General features: G+C 54.8%; 1 protein-coding gene across 5 annotated transcripts; it reads right to left on the minus strand.

The window, feature by feature from the left end:
* Positions 1-6,918: 6,918 nt before the first annotated feature.
* On the minus strand, positions 6,919-16,715 carry LOC105494733 (zinc finger CCCH-type containing 12A). 5 transcript variants are annotated; one of them, XM_024796898.2, is made up of 6 exons: positions 16,600-16,715; positions 15,326-15,809; positions 10,838-10,977; positions 9,438-9,672; positions 8,741-8,847; positions 6,919-8,545 (listed from the first exon to the last, which is right to left on the minus strand). In XM_024796898.2, exons 2-6 carry the CDS (start codon positions 15,772-15,774, stop codon positions 7,671-7,673), a joined length of 1,806 nt encoding a protein of 601 aa, XP_024652666.1. In that variant the 5' UTR covers positions 15,775-15,809; positions 16,600-16,715; the 3' UTR covers positions 6,919-7,670. The 5 variants fall into 5 exon arrangements, with proteins under 5 accessions (XP_024652666.1, XP_011761774.1, XP_070952109.1 ...); XM_011763472.2 differs by having other exon boundaries at positions 15,326-15,812; positions 16,600-16,684; XM_071096008.1 differs by having other exon boundaries at positions 6,919-8,847.
* Between the last annotated feature and the right edge of the window lie 3,993 nt (positions 16,716-20,708).

Genomic DNA, 20,708 nt, shown 5'->3' on the forward strand with positions numbered 1-20,708 from the left:
CCATGATGGGCAGGCTGGTCTTGAACTCCTGACCTCAGGTGATCCACCCACCTCAGCCTCCCAAAGTGCTGGGATTACAGGCGTGAACCATGGCATCTGACAATATAGAGTATTCTTGACATCTTGACCTGTGCAGTAAATAAGGTAATTAAAATGAATGATAAATAGTCTAAGCTTGAAAGTTAAAGAGCCTAAGCTTGAAACACTCTGTGACTTAGTTTTTGCATTTATTCTGTCTTCTGTGCCCCCCCCGAGCCTTACTCCAAATTAATGAGGCATTATTTTATTTATTTATTTTTTTGAGACGGAGTCTCGCTCTGTCATCCAGGCTAGAGTGCAGTGGCACGATTTTGGCTTACTGCAACCTCCGCCTCCCGGGTTCAAGCGATTCTTCCGCCTCAACTTCTTGAGTAGCGGGGACTACAGGCACGAGCTACCATGCCCAGCTAATTTTTGTATTTGTAATAGAGACGGGGTTTCACCATATTGGCCAGGCTGGTCTCGAACTCCTGAGCTCGTAATCCACCTGCCTCGGCCTCCCAAAGTGCTGGGATTACAGGCATGAGCCACCGCACCCAGCCTAATGAGGCATTATTGCTTAAAAAATTCACATCAAGCTGGGTGTGGTGATATGCACCTTTAGTCCCAGCTGCTTGGGAGGCTGAGAGGCTGCAGGATTGCTTGAAGCCAGGAGTTCAAGGCTACAGTGCGCTACGATCATGCCTGTGAATGGCCACTTAACTACAGCCTGAGTAGCATAGCAAGACACTGTCTCTAAAAACAACAGAAAATTGACATCTGAAACCCTGACTACAGGAGCAGTATACTGGTTTATGTGAAGTGTGGGGAGAGAGCAGGATTGTACTTCTTTGTACACATTTGCTTCTCCCAGGATAGTGTCATAGTGCCTAGGGAGGTGATGTGTGTGTCAGATACAGTGATAGTGAAAAGAAGGGATTGGAATTTTCATACCTGTGTCTGTCTAAATGAGCGTTATCATGTCTGAATTGTCTAAGTGATAAGCTTCATGATTTGAAACAGTTTTCACTTTGAAAAATTGCTTCTATTGATTAAAAGTTGTCACCACTGAAGTCGGCTGTGGTGGAGTCGATGCTGATTCTCACTTAGGGCAGTGGCCTCCAAGGGGAAGAGGGTGCACAGGATGGCTGGGTTGGGGTGGGAAGAAAAGATTAGGCCTTTGGTTTATATTCACTTTCAGGCTCAGCCTTATTTAGTTTTTCACTTTGAATGTATTATATATATACATCAGTATTAGTTCATTAGTACATGTAGGTCATTAATTTATAAATAAAAGGTTGAACCACAAGAAACTGCTGATAATCGTTTTTGATCTGTAAAAGTGGCAGTTATCATAGTTTAACAGCGTATACATGTTGGGGATGTATATGCTTCGAGTTTTTACCGTTTGTGTACAGAAAATAAACTTTGGAGACCCCTAGCCCCCTCCTCAGCTCCCAACCCCCACCCTGATAACTTATTTCTATATCCTAGGTGTGGGGATGGGAAGATTTTAAAGTATCTTATTAATTTGAATACATGTGTCTTAGTCTGTTTGAGCTGCTATAACAAAAACATAAACTAAATGGCTTATAAACAACAAACATTTCTTACAGTTCTGGAGACTAGGAAGTCCAAGATCAAGGCACCAGCAATAGCCAGTGTCTGGTGAAGGTGTGCTTTCTGGTTCACAGATGGTGCCTTCTAGCTGTGTCCTCACATGGTGGAAGGAGAACAAGCTCCTTCAGGCCTCTTTTTGAAAACATTTTTGAGACGTGGTCTCACTTTGTTGCCCAGGCTAGGGTCCAGGGGCGCAATCACAGCTCACTGCAGACTCAACTTCCCAGGCTCAAGTGACCCTCTCACCTCCACCTCTCAGTTAGCTGGGATTACAGTCTATGTCACCACACCTGGCTAGCTTTTTTTTTTTTTTAATGTTTTGTAGGCAGGGTCTTGGTATGTTGCCCAGGCTGGTTTTGAACTCCTGGGCTCAAGTGACCCTCCTTGCCTTGGCCTCCCAAAGTGCCGGGATTCTAGATGTGAGCCACCAGGCCTGGCCTCAGGGCTCTTTTATTTATTTTTATTTTTTTAGAGACAGGGTCTCACTTTGTTGCCCAGTCTGGTCTTAAAATCCTGGGCTCAAGTCATCCTTTTGCCTCAGCCTCCCAAAATGCAAGGATTACAGGAGTGAGCCACCGCACCTGACTCCTCAGGCCCGTATAAGGACACTGATCCCATTTATGAGCATTCTGTCCTCATGATTTAAGCACCCCAAAGCCACTTCTCTTAATTCCATCACTTTGGGGGTTAGTATTTCAACCTATGAATTTTGGGGGGACATAAACATTCAGACTGTAGCAACGTGCAAATAGCATGTGCTCAAATGGCACTGAAGTATATTCAGGGTAAAGGAAGTGTTCCTGTCCCTCAGCTGTCAGTTCCCCTTCCCAGAGGCAACCCCAGAGTTCCATTGTGTCCTTCCCGAAGACCTTTGTACACGTATGAGCAGTATGCACGCATGCATGCGTCTGTTCACAGAAATGGTAGCATACTGTTCTCTCCTTTTTTCATCTAGCAATCTAGCACAGAAAACGTTCCACATGTACAACTGCCTCATTATTTTTATTGGCTACTTTATATTCCATTGCGTGTGTATACCAGAGTTTACTTAATCAGTCCTCTGTTGATTGCATTAATATTGTTTCTCATCTTTTGCTGTTTCAGACAGTGTCAGAGTGAATAGCCCTAGATGCATCATTTTGCAAGTAAGTACCTGTAGGATAAATTTTCAGCAGTGAGGCCAGGCGTGCTGGCTCATGCCTGTAATCCCAGCACTTTGGGAGGCCAAGGCAGGAGGATGGTGAGAGGCCATGGTGAGATGATTGCTTGAGCCCAAGAGTTAAAGACTAGCCTGGGCCACAAAGTAAGACCCTGTTTCTACAAGAAATAAATTAGCCAGGTGCTGTGGTGTGGGAGGATTGCTTAAGCCCTGGAAGTCGAGGCAGCAATCAGCTGTGATCATGCCACTGCACTCCAGTCTGGATGACAGAGTGACTTTGTCTCCAGAAAAAGAAGATTCCTTGAAAAAAACAACAAACATAAAAAAATAGCTGGGCGTGTTGGCTCATGACTAAAATCCCAGCACCTTGGGAGGCTGTGGCAGGCGGATTTGCTTTAAGCCCAGGAGTTCAAGACCAGCCTGGGTAACATGGTGAAACCCCATCTCTACAAAAATACCAAAAGATCACCCAGGCATAGTGGCACATGCCTGTAGTGCCAGCTACTCGGGAGGCTGAGGTGGGGGAATCACCTGAACCCGGGAAGTCGCGGCCGCAGTGAGCTGTAATTATGCCACTGCACTCTAGCCTGGAAGATGGAGTAAGGCCCTGTCTCGAAAAAAAAAGAATGTTTATATTTTTTTCTCCTTTCCTTTTTATTCCTTCAGTTCCTGAGAGTTTTTCTTGGGATATTTGTTACCTGGAACAGTTGGAACTTTCTAGAACTTTACACTTTGTAGAAGGCATGACAGTGACCTCTGGTGTTTCTTTCCAGGATGGAGGTGCAAATGCCATTAAGAATTCCCTGTTTTTGCCTTAGCACTTTACTTCCCATGTTAGTCTCCTTAAATTACTGTTTTCAGATCCTGCTGGAAGATCTTTGTCTCCAGGCCCTTCATTTCCAGGCCAGAGCTGGTAGGCAGGCCCCTGTTCCATAGGCAGCAGTATCAGGAAGCGCCAGCAGGTGGCAGGCACGGCTCCACAAGCAGCCTGGGAGCAGCCAGTTAGAGCCTTTACACCATTCCCAGTGACTTGACTTCCCAGCAATGTGCCCAACTTAGTGTGGGGTGGGGCGCCTGATCCTTTCCTCCCACCTCGTTTTGCTGACATTTCTTAAATGGATGAGCAGTTTAGATCACCAGCAGCTGCCTTGAGAGGAGCTTAATGAGGCCACACCTCAGGATGACAGCCTGGGGCCTCCTCCCCTTCAGGAACTAGCCGGAAGGATTTACATGCCATGGCCTGGGATGGCTTGGGTTTCCTTAGTTGTAGGGCCCGACTTCCTGCCTCTTTCAGCCAAATCTCCCACACCCTTCCCATGAACTGGGAGGTCCCCAGAACAGGCCCTTGCCACCCTCTACTCCACCCACTCTGCTATGGTCCAAGAAAAAAAAAAAGCCAGAGTCTTGAGAAACCCTGGGACAAAAGTGCTAGGGTCCTTGGGCTGCCTTCTTTTGGGGAAGTGTCTCTAGGGACCAGCTGGGCCCAGGACTCAGGCTGGTTGCATCACCTCCTTCCCTGCAGCTCCTAGATATATGCCCCCCAAGTCCCACTTTCTCTGCTGCTCACTCACTCTTGTCTTGGGAGAGTCCTGCCCAGCACCTCCCTCAGGGCTGGGGTCTTTCCCTTTTGTGTACAGAAGACAAATGCTGGCTTTTCCAGGAGGCATGGGGAAGGGAGGGCCGAGAACTTTGTTGGGGGAAGAGGAGGCAAGTGGCAGCTGCAGTGAGGAGTACTGGCCCCTTCCCAGACACCACCTGTCCCCCACCTGCAGGAGACTACAACGATGGGGGGTATGAGCAGCACTGCGGGGGAGAAGGGGATTGGAGAGCTGCTCCCCTAGACCTCTAAAGTTCTGCTCCTAGTTTAGGTCCCAGGTCTTTAGGGACTGCTGAGTTTTTCCCCCACTCTACAGAAGTGGGATGGGGACTGGGCTGGGACATCCAGAGCAGGGATCTTTCATCCCATTGTGGGCTCGTTTGCTTTCTGCTAGGGAGGCTGGAGGTTTTCTGAGGACAGATTGGCCATAGTCACCCTGGCTTCACTCCAAGAGGGGTTAACCCATGTGTGCGAGACAGAACTCAATGAAACTCAGGGTTCGGCCCCTGCTGGTGAGAGCCCAAGGGCAAGGTGGGGGGCCTGCGGGGGTGTGGGGGAGGGCAGGCAGGAGACTGTCCTCTGTGAGCTCCCTGGGATCATTTCCCAATAGTGCCGGAATTTGCATACTCACTGGTTTCCCCATCAGCTTCTGGCTCCTGGAACCAGGAAAACAAGAGGAGGAAAGAGCACTGGGGCAGCTCCCCAGAGTTTGATCTCTTCCAGCACACACAAGTCACATTCCATCCCTGTCCCCCTCTCTGAGGGAAGCTGCCTCTGAAGAGGCCGGAAGCTGAGGCTCTGAGAGAGAAGTGGGTTGCCCAGGGCTGCATCGCTAGTGATGGGCGCTTGAATCCAGGGCCCCTCCCTCCCCTCCTTTCACAGGAACTGAGTTATTCTCCTCTCAAATCTAGAAAGAGGCAAGGACCATCGTATCCCTTTTACAGGTGGGGAGACTGAGGCCCTGTGAGCAAATACCACCTACCTAAGCTGCTTGAATGGGCAGTGGAGCAGGAGGTGATGGGGAGAGCTTTGGAGTTAGAGCCGAAGTCGTGGGAAAGAAACAAACAGCTGGGGCACTGGGCCTGGTAGCCTCGGCATCACTCTGCCTGGCAGACTAAGAGGCCTGCATCTAAGCCTGCCTAGAAAGCACAGGATGTAAGCTCAGACCAGCAGGGCATGGAACTGACCAGTCCTCCCCAGATCCCAGCCCTGCAGGCACATGCCACGTGGGCTCTGCCACCCATACTGGTGCCTGTCAGTGAACCAGCAAGGCCAGACTCGACCTCCAGGCACGGCACAGCCAGCCAGGACCCGCTACCCACTGCCCGTCCCTCCCCACACACAGCAGAAGCAGCAAATGGCCCAGAGTTCAGCTCTGGTCAAGAAGGAAGTAAGCAAGTATGAACTCCCAAGGCTATGGCCAGCTGGCAGCTGGGATGGGAAGAGGGGTGAGAATACTCTGTTTCTTCCAGGCAGCCTAAAGCTCCACTGTGGTGTGCAGAGACAGAGGGGGCTTGGCAGGTGGGGTTGCTGGGCATCTGCTGCTGACCAGGTAGGTAGGGTGGTCCTTTCAGCTGCTATGCTGGAGGGATTCCTTTTTTTTTTGTTTGTTTTTGAGACAGGGTCTCACTGTTACCCAGGCTGGAGCATAGTGGTGCAATCATGGCTCACTGCAGTCTCTACCTCCTGAGGTTCAAGTGATCCTCCTACATAGCCCAAGAAGCTGGGACTATAGGTGTATGCCACCACGCCCAGCCAATTTTGTATTTTTTGTAGAGATAGACTTTCCCTGTGTTGGCCAGGATGGTCTCGAACTCCTGAGCTCTAGCAATCCGCCCACCTTGGCTTCCAAGTGTTAGGATTACAGGCGTGAGCCAACATGCCTGGCCTGGAAGGATTCCTTTGTGGATGTTGAAACCTAGGAGAGTTGTGAGGGGTGGGGCTGAGGGTACCTTTACCTCCCCCATCCCTGCAGGGCCCTGGGTTGCTGCAAACTAGAGTCCAGACCCACCCTTCCTGTCCCCCCTGGTTTGGGGACCAGAACCAGGACTCAAGGCCCCAGTCTGTCCTTGCTCTGTGGGGCCTTGGGCAAGTCACTCAGCATTGCCAAGTGGCTGATAATGAACTGGACAGTCTGGTATTTTAGCTTCCTGTCCCACAAAACAAATAGAAGCCCAAGTATATTGTAAATAAGATTTCTTTTTGCAGATAAAACTAGACTCCAAGCCCTTTTACACTTTTGCAGCCTAACTGCCCCCTGCAGCCACCTGCCCACTCGTGTGTCCATGGGCCCCTCCTAACAAGGCCCAGACCAAGGCCTCGGGAAAGATGCTCCATCCCCAAGGGGCTAAGCATTCCTGGTGAATGTTAGAAATCTTCCTTCCAGAGAAGGGTCAGGGAGCTGGTGTGGAAGGGCTTCCTCCTGGGGTGAAGGAGGTCAGGGTGCACACCTGCTGGCCTTTCCTCACCCAGAGGCCAGCCCAACGCCCTGAGCGTAACAAAGACAATCACCTCTTGAAAGGGCTCGCATTGATTGTACTTTATTGATGTATTACAGGAGGTAAGGACTTTCTGCTTAAAATATTTAAAATTTACATGTGTACACATACACATGTTCCCCCACCTGTGGGGAAGGGCGAGATGACTCTGAATAGAGGATGGAGGAGGAGGAGAGAGTGTAGACAGAGGGCCCTTGACCCCTACAGGGGCAGTGGGATAAGGAACAGAGTGGGGCAGAAGGTAGGTTATTAAGAAGCATCTTGCTTACTGACATGAAGCCACATGCCCAGCGAGAGCACGGATGAGGCCTCATAGGCATAGAGGAGGCCCTTGGAGGGCGGGCACACAGTGCCCAACTAGCCAGCCAAGGCCAACGTCCCAGGGGTAGGGCGGAAGTGGGGTGGCGTGCACAGGGCACCCAGCCCAGGCCTCTGCTGCCCCCACCTCTCTCCCCACCCTCCGAGAGAAAAGACGGTTTGGGCCTCAGCCATGGACTGACGCCGTTACCGGCAGCGTCTCCTTAAACTACAGAGATACAATGTGTATCAACAGGGTGATCGTTTCTGACCCACTCAGGCAGACAGCTAGAGGTGCTGCATGGGCCAGAACCAATCCTACAGTATCTTTGGTTTGTGGGTTTCCTTCCCAACTTGAATCCTCCCTCTGTCCAGTCTCCGGGGTGGGCCTCAGGGCTGGGAATGGGCTGCTCGATGGCCCAAGGCCCAGCCTGACAGCCCGTGGAGGCTGGGGGTGCTGCCCTTTCCAGCCACGGGCAGCTTACTCACTGGGGTGCTGGGACTTGTAAGAGAGGATCTCGGCAGCCAGCTGCTGGGGGTCCAGGAGCTGCGGGAAGCGCCCCATCACGGCCTCCACCAGGTGCGGGGGAAACACACCACACAGCTTGGTATACACGCTGGCCTGCTCCTTGGCCAGGCTGCCTGCCCTGCCCCATGGGCTCCTGCCAGCCCCTGGGCTCTGTACTGGGGGCTCTTGAAGGACTGGTGTGGGTGGGGGCAGTGGGTACGGTTCAGACCAGTACTCTCGAGGCGGAAAGGCAGGGGGCGGAGGTGGGTAGTCGGCAGGGACACTGAAGTGGCCAGCACCCATGGCCCGGCCAAAGGCAGAGAAGGCCGCAGTGGCTGGGAGCTCAGATCCATAGGGACCGTAGCCCGTGTAAGGGGCTCGGCGTGGGCCCGGCTCACCAGGGCCTCCTCCTCGAACCCCCCACAGTTCCGACATCTGGCTCTCCAGGGAGCCAATGCCCGAGTCCAGGCAATCCTGGGAGACGTATGGGAGTGAGTCCAGAGTCTGCGGGAGCCAGTCCGTGGGCCCGAAGCTGCTGCCACTGCCCCCGCTAGGTGGGAGGCTCCTGCCTGATGGCGCATAGGTCTGTGTTAGACCCTCCTGGCGGGGCCCTGGGGATCCCTGGGCCCCCAGCTTCTTCCCATCCAGGCTGCACTGCTCATTCTCTGTTAGCAGAGAACTGGACTGGGATGAAGGTGAAGGCCGCCGGCCACTTTTGTCCTTGCTTGGGGCCCTGGGGGGTGAGAGGAGAGCATTGGCGCGGAGCTCATCTGCCACAGAGCGCTGGGGGCAGCTTGGCCGCTCTGGGTGGAAAAATCGGCACTTGATCCCGTAGGTGCATTTCCTCCCTGGAAGAGGAATCAAGAGGGACTCTAAGCAGAGGCACTTCAGAACCAGAGGGTGAGAGAGCAGGGAAGGGGTGGCACAGGAAATGGGGTTGGGTGGTCCAATGGTAGAGGTCCCCAAGAGGAAAACAGGGCATAGGCAGGTGAGAGGAAGGGCAGGAGTGAGGAGGGCCGGGGAGGGCAGGCTGGGTTCTGTACCATAGGGACACGGCTGCTTCCTGTGCTCCAAAGTGAGTGGCTTCTTACGCAGGAAGTTGTCCAGGCTGGGCCCGTGCCGGCCCAGTGGGTCATCGGGAGGCATAAACCTGCAGAGGGTGCAAAGAACTCTCTGGAGGTGGGAGCCATGCAGGGACTTCTAATTCCTGAGAAGGGGCCGATGGCAAGCCTTGCTGGGAAGAACAGGAGAGCGACACCTAAAATAGGGGCCTGTCCAGGACCCCCTAAAACTGTTCTCTGGGTGGGATCATACCAAGGGATGAGAAAGGGATCCCCGGTCTAGAGGGCCACAGCCCATGGGCACCTTTAGGGGAACACTCTCTGAGGTCGTCGGGGGGATGGCAGCCCGTACCCACTGGCCCATGGCCTCTGCTCGAGAGATGCCATGTTGGTTCATAGAGAGGCCACCTGGAACCCCAACCACATCCCCTCATAAGTGCTACGGCTCTATCTCCCAAATTAGCCACTCTCTCCACCCTACAGCCTGCCTGGTCCTGGTCTGATTTTGCCTATGTGGTGAGCTGTCCATCTCACTCTAAAAGCTGCCTGGAGCGAAGACCACAACCTCCCATGGCTGCAGGGCCTCGCAGAGCCCAGCCCCCAGCTCCACCCCTGCCAGGGGCATCTCTGGCTTCCCCTGTGGACCCCAAGTCCATCAGGGTCTCTGGGAGGAACATACTTGTCATTGACGAAGGAGTACATGAGCAGCCGCTCCTCGATGAAGCGCTTCCACTCCTGCCGCTCGCCCTGGAGGTCACGGTACGTGTCGTTGGAAACCACGATCCCATCAGATTCATAGGCCAGCTTCACGATGAATCTGTCGTCATAGCACACCACCCGCTTGCCACCCACGCGCCGCGATGGTGTGAACACCAGGATCTTCTTCTTCTCCAGTTCCCACAGGATGTGCTGGTCTGGGAGGTGACAGGCACACACAGGTCAGGGCCCAGTGGGACTCAGAGCCAGGCCTACAGGGCTCCCTAATCTGCTGGTGGCCATACACAGGAGGTGTTAACGCCAAGGTCACAGGGGCAAGAACTAGCTCTGCCGAGGCCTCTTCCACACCCCAGCCCCTCCCTTGGCCCGGCATAGTTTGCTGCCTGAAGACCAAGAACATCTGAGCACAGGTGGCAGGGCCTGCATGGCAAAGGTTCCAAGCACAGAGCTGGCCTTGCTCCTTTTCTCTCTCTGGACATCAGGCCTGTTCAAGCCTGATGTGGTCTTGGCTTTGGCTTTCATCCAGCCTGTTCTGAGGGGTCCGTGAATGAGCCCCAGCTTGCTCTGGGGTGGGAGAAGTATTTTGGCTCTGTCCCTTGCATTGCCAGGACAAGGTTGCTAAATCCCATGGTGGGGAAAGGTCAGGCCACTCACCAGGCCCCACCTGGGGAGCTGCTGGGACCACAGGGACACAGATGTGAGCAAGTGGAAAGGGCCCCTCTTCCTGGAGCCTGCAGCCCCAGACAGCCTGCCCCCAGATCTCAAGACTTCTAGAGAAACGGATTCAGTTTTTACCTCCAAAAGCTGGGGGCTCTTCCAAGAACAGTGGTAACAGCTAACATACACTGAACATCTACCACGTGCCAGGTACTCTTCTCAGCACTTAACCATGTGTTAACTTATACAGTCTCATGAGGAAGGAGCTGCTGTCAACACCCCCCGCCGACACTGACCCCATGTTTCAGATGAGGAGCATGTGGAGCGGGGCTAACAGAGATCCCTGCCCAGGCCAGGGCGCCAGGAGGGGACAGAGCCAGGATTCCAACTCTGGTTGTCTTGACTCAGAGCCCACAGGCTTAACCACTATGTGGCACTGCCCCTCTACCACTGGGGAGGTTGAAAGAGCGACCCGCCCACCAGTAGGATGAGGGAGGGGCCCCACATCTGAGGCAGAAGACTAGACAAGGTGACCTCCAATGACCACTGTTCAGAGCAGGTTGCTAAGGACAGAAAAAACAGAGAAAAGAAATGCTGGTCCCTGCTTGAGTTCTAGAAGTTAGGCCACTCCCAGAGGGTCTCTCTTGGGGAGAACCAGGGCTGCTGGGGCAGTAAGACCATCCCACCTCCAGAGGCAGCACTCACCTGTGATGGGCACATCGGGCCGAGGCTGCTCCTTCCTCCAGGATGGCACAAACACTGTGATGTCTGTGTGGCCCCGCTCCAGAAACCAGTTCACCGCCAGCAGGATGCCCCGGCAGGAGAAGACCTCCTTGTTCCCATGGCTGGGAGGGAGAGGAGGACAGGGTTAGCCCACACTGATGGCCAGCCTGCCACCCCCTAGGCCTGAGCAGGAGGAGGGGGGCTGTCATACCCCACCCCTGCCCTGGCTTTGGTGGTGGTGGTGAGCAGCCCCTTCCCCTTTGGAATCACCAGCCCCTTCCTCTTTCCCCAGGGCTCAGGCCCTGGCCCTCTGCAGGCGGGGCCCAAGGCCAAGGCCTCCATTCCCAGTGCCAGTTCCCACAACTCCAGGATGGCCAGGCCCCGCTGGGACTTTCCCTGAGGCTCCATCTCCTGAAAGTGAGGAAGCGCCCAGGAAGCTGGCAGCACTGCTCCCCACGGTGGGGGAGGGCCAGGCCACTTGCAACACACCTGGGGGTGGGGGAAAGGTGCCGGGAGACTTCTGGTTCCTGCCCCACCCGGCGAGCTGCCGGGACCACAGGGACAGACGTACATATGCACACTGAGTCACCACCCCTCCCTCGCCTCTTGCAGCATGGGTGGGGGCGGGGGAAGCACCGGCTGGGCTGACTGAGGAGAAACCAGATTGTTCCGGATTAAAGTTCAGTCCTCACACACACCTCAGGGACTGGGGCCTGAGAAGGGCAAAGGGGAAGGGGCTGGCGACTCCAGCCTTCAGTGTGGGACAGAAAGTGCCAGAGTGGAGCAGGCTCCCCTTTCAGTCTGAAAGTGAAAGGATACTGCTTTTCCTCCCAAGATGGCAATCCCCCCAAAAGCCTGTTCACCCCAAGGCTGAAAGACCATCAGGAAGACGCCGGGGGACTCTTAGTAAGGACAGCTGAGTGAGGCACGGGCCCTGCCATGGTCTCAGACCAGGCCGTACCCCACCCACAGGTGGCTGCACCCAGAAGGGCGCCTGGCGGGGCTCCTGGGCTGCTGCAGCTCTCCATTCCTCTATCTGAAAACGGGCCCAGCAGTCTGCAGTGTCCTTAAGACGGGTCAGTCAGCTTTCCTGGTGGCTTCAGGCCAAAGATGGCCCTGCAAAGTAGGGGTTCCAGCTGGATTTCCTGGGGGATGGAGGACTGGGGCTTGGGGCTCCCAGGTAACACTAAGTGTCATGGAAGAGCTCCTAGGACCAGCAGCCCCACCTCTCACTGCCCCCTCAGTGAACAGCTTAGACTCTCATATTTGGCAAATAAAACAGAATAAATGTTACGCAAAAGAGGCAAGTCCAGGGCCAACCACATCCTGTGGGTGTCTTTAATGGGAGTGGGGGAGGTAAGGGGTGATAGCTGGAGCCTTAAGAGAAGGTAAGGCAGCTGGGGGCCATGGAGGCTGTTTGGGGGCAAGGCTGGGGCACCAGGGTCTGAAGGTCTCTAAATTGTAGGGGAGACAAAGTCCAGCCCAGGGCAGCACTCATCCTCCCCTGGTCCCCCTGCCCCATCTGCCAGCCTGCTTATAAGAAAAGTTCCCATTTGCTGAGAGCTGTGAACCAGGCCCTGTTCTAAGCACCTAACACTGAATCATCAGCAAGCTTGTGAGGAGGGCACTATACCACCATCATCCCCTTCCCTGTTTTTCAGATGAAAACTGTGGTCCAGAGAAGGCAGCTTAGTCACCAGGGTCACACAGCAGTAACGGTGGAACAGCGATGCAGGCCCAGGACCTGTGCCTATCACCACCCTGTACATTAATGCTCAGGTAGGTATAAAGGCAGACAGACCCTGATCACAGGGAATGAGCAGGGATTCGCAGGCACCGAGCTCCCACTGGCAGCCAGATATATGGCTTCATTCTTACAGGGCTTGCTACTGTGAAGGAAAGGAAGGCTATGGGACTCGTCCAAGGTCACCTGGCTAGTGGTAAGAGACATTCAGAACTGGAACCCAGGTCTGGGCCACTTGGTTGCCTTCCTGTCTCTAACAGAAGACCCAGAATTTATTTGGGAGAACAAAGCTCCCAAAATTAAGTTTAAACAAAGTGTGTTCTAAGAGACAGGCGGCGAAAGGGAGAAAAAATGCTGGGGGCAAACTCCTGCTCTTCCTTCAAAATGCTTGTGAGATGTCACTGCCTCTGAGAAGCCTTCCCTGACCTGCCACAATGGGTCAGGTCCCTGGTCTGTGTCTTCACAATGCCCAGTGCTTCCCCCATCACATCACCCCCTTCCCTGGGCCTTCTGCCCTGCCTCTCAAAACCGTGGCAGCTGGGTCACCCCAGGCCCAGCTCCTTCTCTCAGGTATGCAGTGTGCGCATGTATCCACCCACCGCCTCCCTCCGGGCACGTGATCCTAGGCTGGTATCTTGGAGCCTTGGGAACTAATGGGATGCCAGGGCTCCCAAGGCAGTGCACTGCCTCTGGGCATTGAAAATCTTGGCTGGGGACAAGTCGGTCCTCAGCAGCCCTAGCACCTGAATATTCCCTCAGCAGATGGAAAAACTGTGATCAGTGGGTGCTATCAGAGCCCTCTTGGTAGAGCACATGAGGCCTGGAGTGCCCCCCTACAGCTAGCTTTAGTCTGTTTCACTGCACTGGAGGAAGCGCTGCTGGCACAGGAAAACCAGACATCCCTGCCCCCACCCCAGTCCTCTTTGCCCGTAAGGTCAGGGTCCCCCAGCCTGGCGAAGCAGACACTGATAGGAAGTGTGTGTAGAAGACTCCAGCTAGACTGCTCCTGCCCCAGGACAGAGGGCAGGGCTGGGCCAGCCTCCCCAGGTGAAAAGATATGCCTGGGCTGGGCCTGGTGAGTGGAGAAAAATTCCCTTAGAAGGAAACAGAGGTGAATTTCCCCATAATTTGCATATGATGGATGGGGGCTAGCCCGCCTGCCCCTGGGGAGGAGGGTGGCCGGGGCAGGAACCGAGTAGCAGCTGAGACAGGAAGTTTGAGGCTGGAATTCCCCTCCTGCCACTACCCCAGCTCAGAAACCCCCGAGGTGGATGCGTAGCTCTGCTTCTCAGGAGCAGGCTCCTCTGAGCACCCCCCAACATCACAGCCCCTCCTCCCATGTCCCTCCTCCTTCTGGATACAAACACACACCGCACTCGGCTGCTCCCAGGGCTCAGCCGCTCCTGGCCCACGCCTCCAGAGGAAGGAGTCACACAGATCCAACCTAGCTCCTAGCCCAGCCACATGAGGCTGGACACTGAGAGGGAGCCCCCCTAATCTCGAAGCACAGGCTGTAACCTGCTGCCTCTTGGCATAGAAACTGGATTTTCTCAGCCTCCCACCCAGGCTCAGCCCAAGTCAGAGAGAGGAAGACTGGCCTGAAGGTGACAGAAGGAGGGAAGAGGCCTCAGCTGCATGCCTGCTGAGCCGGGCCAGGGCCAGCTGGACAGTGAACTTGTCCCACGGGGGCCACAAATCAGAGAGGGCAGAGGCCGATGTCATGCCAGCCTTGGGTAGCCCACCTAGGAGCTCCCTCGGGGCAGCCAGAAAAGCAGCCCTTCCCAACCCCGTGTCTGGGGTCTCCCCATCCATGCCAACAGAAACTTTTCCCTGTGAGCCATCCACCCAACACTGACTCATCAGCCTGCCTTGGAGGGAACTGGGAAAAAGTTGGGCCGGAGGGTGGGGCCTGGATTGACAGGAGAAGTCTGGGTTCCCCAAGGTCAGCAGCAGCCCTGGCTTCCCCCTCTGCCCCTACCTTCCCACCCCATTCCTGTGCTTGGGGATGGGGGTGGGAGTCACTGGGGGCTGAGTCCTGGCTTTGGCCCCGGGGAACCTCCAGAGACCAGTCCAGCCCAGGCTGCTTCAGCTGAATCAGTGGGGATCCAAGTCGCAGCTCACCTGAGGCCAGAGTATTAGGCCACTGGCCCACAACCCATGTAAAACTGGACCTAGCCTTGAGGTCACTCTTGGACATAGTCGCTGGACCTGTTTTTGTGGGAGCCTAGGTCTGAGACAAGAAGGCCTCAGAAGCCCAGCCCCTGCAATAACAACAACAACAACTGCTTACTACCACTGCCTACTACCACTACTTTGGTTCCCGAACGCTTGCTCCTCTCCAGGATCCGCATAACCCCTCCTCACAACACCCACCTGAGGAGATCAGGTTCAGAGGGTGAGTGAGCTGCTGCCCAAGGGTTGGTCCCCTTTACAGCCCTGCCTCACATTACAGAAGAGGAGCCGAGACAGTGCTGGCCTCAGGGAGGGACCCACAGCATAAGGCGAGCTCTGTGGACAGAGGGACCTGGGCTGGACCCCTGCCTCTGTCACCAGTAGCACGACCCTAGGCAAGCCTCATAAAAGGCTTTCCCTCCCTCTAGACCAGTCCCTAAGAAGACAGTCACTCCTTCCAGCCCACCAGAGCTGCAGACAGTCATCCTTCCATGTGTCCTGGCCACAGGAGAGATGCGAACCTCATGTGTCTCGGCCACAGAAGCGACACTTACCTCATGGCTACATTGCTCCCGTCGATGACCACTGGTCTTAGGTCACTGCCCTCCTTGTCCTCCTCTGGGAGTGGAGGTTCCAGGTTGGGAGCCTTAGGGGTGCCCCCACCCCGCGGGACTAGAGGGAGCTGAGGGCAGGGGTCCGGTGAGGCCTGGCGTTCCCGTTCGGTGGCCGTCCCGTGTTTCACCAGCTCGCCCAGCACCGTGTTGGTGTCTGCCTGGACGCCCAGCTTCTGTAGGACGCTGTGGATCTCCGAGGATGAATAGCCCAGCTTCCGGAAGAAGTCCACCTTCATCTGCAGTTCCACCGCCGAGGCCGCCTCAGCTGCCGGCTCTTGGGCTGGCCTGGGGGTGCCCTGACGGCTGTGGCTATGGCTGTCCTCAAATTCCCACAGACTCATGGTGGGGCTGGCTTCCAGGACAGGCTTCTCTCCACAGGGGCCACTCATAGCTCAGACTCCTGGAAGGCACCACGCCACAGCTCCTACTGAACAACCAACAGGGTTAGGGACGGGGAATAGCGCTCTCTCCCACCCTCCCTCCCATCACCACACCCAGCAGATGAGGGATGGGTGGCACTACACACTACAACATGTTATTAGTTCAGGTTGTCCTCTCAAAAGCTCTCCCAGCTAGGCATTCCCATTCCCATTCTATAAAGGGAGAAACTGACCCACAGACATTAAAAACTTGCTCAAGGTCATCCAGCTGTTAGCTGGTGGCTCGAAGATCAGAACTTAGTCTGAACTAAGACTGGAACTGCCCCAGCTGGAAAGACTCGAATCCCCACGCCAACCCAGGGTGCCCAGAAGGCGGGACGGGGTTTTCAGATGGAATCTTGGGGTTGGAAGTGCGTCGCGAGGCCCGGGGCTTCCCCACTGAGGCCATCGCTTTCGCCCACCCGTCCAGCACTCAGAGCTCAGGCCCAAGCAGCGCAAGGCCCGTGGCCGGACTCCCGGAGCCGGGGAGGGCAAGTTTCCGGGGTGACCCGCGGGGAGAAAAGTTGCTGGGAAACTCTGGTTGGCTGCCGGGAGCTGGTGACGCCGAGGCTGTCCCGGCCCGAGACCCGAGCCCGCTCGGTCCCCGATCCGGACCCTGGTGCTCTTCTCCGGCTCTCTCAACTTGGGCTAAGTTGGAGGGGTACTGAGGCCCGGCGGGCTGGATAACAGGACCCCGCCCTTCCCCACCCCTCCCCTCCCCTCGGCTCGGCTCGGACCCCGCCAGAGCGCTCCCTGCCGCCTCCCCGCCGAGGCCCGCGCCCCGCCGCGCCTCACCCCGCCGAGCGCCAGCCGCGGCCGGCGGCGTCTCCATGGGGCCGAATCCCGGGGGCAAGGCCAGCGGCTCCTTTATATGGGGCGGCGCGCGGGCAGGTGGTGGTGAAGCGCTGACGCGGAAGCGGGCAAGGGGCGGGGCCGTCCGGAACCGCCCTGGGGGCGGGGCCTCGAGTCCCTTCCTGCTCCGCCCCTCGCGTCGCGGCCCCGCCTGCGCGGCCGCTGCGCGCCGGACGGGGCCAACCAGGGCGTCAGGGTCCTGGGGACGCCGCCTCAAGGCCGCGGCGGCGATGAGCTCCGAGCGGGACACTGAGCGGCCCGAACGCGCAAGATAAGCACGGACTGAACCAGGTACACGTACCTGCCGGGGACGCACTGACCGAGGTGCGTCCAGGACGAGTAAAGCCGCGAACGCTCGGACCTAAGAACTTGACAGGTACACCCTGCCTGATGAAGCTACGGCCAGGTGCGCATCGAGTGAATCAGGTACACAGAGGTTGGTCCACGCACCTTGGAGGCAGGTCCATGGTTATAAAGACAGGTACATCCAGACAGACCCTTTCCAGATGGAGTCAGGCCCCCTCAAGACACGCTGTGCTTGAAGCCATCACACAGAGGTGGGCCACCCCCAGGGACAGGTACACTTTTCCTGAAATCTGTACCTTACTAGGACCGAAAGGCAGGTTCAACCAGCAGATGCACAATGACCGAGGCAGAAAACCAGGCAAAAGAGGGCCATTTACCCCAATCACCACATGAGTGTCCACACAAGAATTCTGTCACCCACACCGCAGAACTCACTGACCGCCCCCACTGGAGGAACACCCTTGCTCCGTGAAGATGCTTTTAGTTTCCCAGGTCAGACCTGATTTCTCGCATGAGCACAACACTTTACTGTAGCTACTCGCGAGCTTACAGACAGAGGTCATTATGCTGATGTTACCCTTGAGAAATTCTGCAAAGGCTAAACTGCCCCAGCTGGAAAGACTCGAACCAGGATGGAGAGCTCCTATTCTAGTGCTCCTATTATTTGCCGTTTTGTGAACCACGGGTGATTGAGGGCAGAGGGGAGCCTGGCTTCCAGTGTGTGTGTGTGTGTGTGTGTGTGTGTGTGTGTGTGTGTGTGTGTGTGTGTGTGTGTGTGTGTGTGAGAGAGAGAAAACACAGGGCCCACACGCTGGAGGACAGAGCCGCATGCCATCAGTGCTTACCATGTGCCAGTCCTTTCTTACATTCTCTCTACTTCATCATAGGCATGTGTCCTATAAGTGCTAGTGTTATAATAAATACTTGTTTATTATAAAAGACACCATAGACACAACTGTACATGTACAGCTTAAAGGATAATAGTAATAATTTAAAAAGCCATGTATCCATCACTTAAAAAATAGACCAGTGCCAGTACCTTGAGGCCCTCTGGGTGCCCCCATCACAGCCTTCCCCCGACATCCTGAAGAACTAGTTTCCTGAATTTTAATTGTGCTAGTCATTCTCTTGCTTTTCTTGTAGTTTTACCACCTTTGTATGCATCCCTAAATGGGATATTGTATAGTTTTGCTGTTTTTTACTTTGTGTAAATGGAATCATTCCATAATTATGTGACTTCCTTTTTCATATAGGATTATATTTTCAAAAATCCATTTTGATTGCCTGCATACCTGTAATTTATTTTACTACTGAATAGTGTCCCGTTTTATGAATATCCCACTGGTTACTTATTCATTCACCTGTTGTTGGATGTTGTTTCTAGGATTTTTTTTTCTATTAGAAAGACTGTGCTGGGCCGGGCGCGGTGGCTCAAGCCTGTAATCCCAGCACTTTGGGAGGCCGAGACGGGCGGATCACGAGGTCAGGAGATCGAGACCATCCTGGCTAACACAGTGAAACCCCGTCTCTACTAAAAATACAAAAACTTAGCCGGGCGAGGTGGCGGGCGCCTGTAGTCCCAGCTACTCGGGAGGGTGAGGCAGGAGAATGGCGTGAACCCGGGAGGTGGAGCTTGCAGTGAGCTGAGATCCGGCCACTGCACTCCAGCCTGGGTGACAGAGCGAGACTCCGTCTCAAAAAAAAAAAAAAAAAAAAAAAAAAGAAGAAAGACTGTGCTTTGGATATTCTTGTATGTATCTTAATGCAATTGTACAGCGGAGGAAATGCATGTTCAGAGATTCAGAAAGGTGAAGTCACTTGCTCAGGTTCTGGGGGCTGGTGGAGCTGGAACTCATGTAGCTCTCTCCAAGGCAGTCCATCTCCCCATCCACACCTGCTTGTTTGGGAGGCCACCAAAGACCTCAGGGAGGCAGGCATGTGCGTCTCTAGCTGGGCCCTGAGGCTGTTCCTCTGGGCTTGCCTGCCCCTACCTAGCCGTGTTCCTGCTTTGTTGCCTGGTCATCTTTGAAGACCCCAAAGTGTTCCCTTCTCTGTGCCCCCCAGGCACAGCAGCTCCAGGGGCTTGGCAACCTGAGGAGAGAGGAAACACAAGGCCCCCTGCCATGTACAGCTCACATCCCTTGCTGGGTGCCTCACATGCTTGCTGTCACTCCAGCTGAGTACAGTGCTGGCCGCACCCCTAACCTCACAAAAGCCCCTTTTACAGATGAGAAGAGCTCAGTTATGTTTTTTTTTTTTTTTTTTTTTTTTTTTGAGACGGAGTCTCGCTGTGTCTCCCAGGCTGGAGTGCAGTGGCGTGATCTCGGCTCACTGCAAGCTCCGCCTCCCGGGTTCACGCCATTCTCCCGCCTCAGCCTCCCAAGTAGCTGAGACTACAGGCGCCCGCCACCACGCCCGGCTAGTTTTTTGTATTTTTAGTAGAGACGGGCTTTCACCATGTTAGCCAGGATAGTCTCCATCTCCTGACCTCGTGATCCACCCGCCTCGGCCTCCCAAAGTGCTGGGATTACAGGCTTGAGCCACCGCGCCCGGCCGAGCTCAGTTATGTTAAGCATTTATTTGCTATAGTAACTACCTTTACGATAGTAAAAATATTAAGTGATGTGTCCAGGTTAATAATGATAATGACAATACTAATCAATCACGGAGATAATGCCTCCCATTTATAGAGTGCTCACTGGGTGGTAGGCACAGGCCAGTGCCTTGCAGACACTTTCGGGCCTCTGCTCTGCTTCTTCTTTGGTTCAGAGTATCCTTCCTTCCCTGCCACCCAGCTGCTTGCTAGCCAGTTCCATTCATCATTTGGATGATGTCATGTCCTCTGTGAGGCCAGCCAAGACTCCTTTGATGCTGGTTGTACCCTCCTAAGTGTCCCCACAACACCCTGCCTATGTCCCAATGTGTTAGGTTGTCTTTGCCAGCCTGGGACCTCCTCTGGAGCTGCAACAAGACCAGACTCTGCTCCTGCTCCCAGACCCTCTGCTGCCCAGCCCTGTGCCAGTAGGAGCCAGCAGGACCAGGCGATGAGTCATGCTGCTCCCTGCCCTCCCAGAGAGAGCCACAGTCTCACTGTTTTCCGGCTCATGTTCCTTCCCAAGAAGCTGACTCTCTTCTACAGAACCCAGGGCTGCTTCGGGGAACCCCTGCTCCATTTACAGCTGGATTTTGCAAACTTTGGCCCTAATCCCCAGGAATCCTCTGAGGCCAAGCCCACACAAACCCCTCCGCCTCTCATACGCCTGTCTTGGCAGCTGGACGGGGTAACTTCCTTCCTGGAGCCTGCCTGGCCTCCCACCATCTATCTGCCTGTGCCCAGGCAGCCTAGGTGGGGTCTGCAAAGCGTGTGGACTGGTCACTGCCTGAGGGTGGTGGGGGGTTGGGAGGTGAGGTTGGAGAGGGAAAGGTCCCAGAAATGACCTTGACTTTCAGTTGCTTCACTGGGCAGCTCAGCTTAGGGAGGACCCGGGAACTGGGCTACCTCTGTAGAAAGGCTGGGCCGGCTGCCCTCAAGCCTTAGCAGAGTGCTGCTGAGGTGATGTTTAAATTCAGCAAGGCCTCCTGGAAGTGAAGAAAGGACCAGATCCCTCCCATGTTTGAGACTCCTGGTATATTTCAAAAAGACATGTCACAGCAGGGCTACAAAAATCAATGTGTGTTTTAAATGCTAACTGAACAAATTAACTCTTTTTTTTTAAAATCATGCACTCAAATGCAGTGCAATGTAT

This window comes from Macaca nemestrina, chromosome 1 (assembly GCF_043159975.1).
Source record: "Macaca nemestrina isolate mMacNem1 chromosome 1, mMacNem.hap1, whole genome shotgun sequence".
Lineage (NCBI taxonomy): Eukaryota > Metazoa > Chordata > Mammalia > Primates > Cercopithecidae > Macaca > Macaca nemestrina.

Excerpts from the sequence above, each read along its gene's own strand:
- LOC105494733 (XM_071096008.1), bottom strand. The coding sequence starts at position 15,774 with ATGAGTGGCCCCTGTGGAGAGAAGCCTGTCCTGGAAGCCAGCCCCACC. Across the intron at positions 9,673-10,837 it reads GCCCGATGTGCCCATCACAG|ACCAGCACATCCTGTGGGAA; the intron begins GTGAGTGCTGCC and ends GTCACCTCCCAG. Across the intron at positions 8,848-9,437 it reads TACTCCTTCGTCAATGACAA|GTTTATGCCTCCCGATGACC; the intron begins GTATGTTCCTCC and ends CACCCTCTGCAG.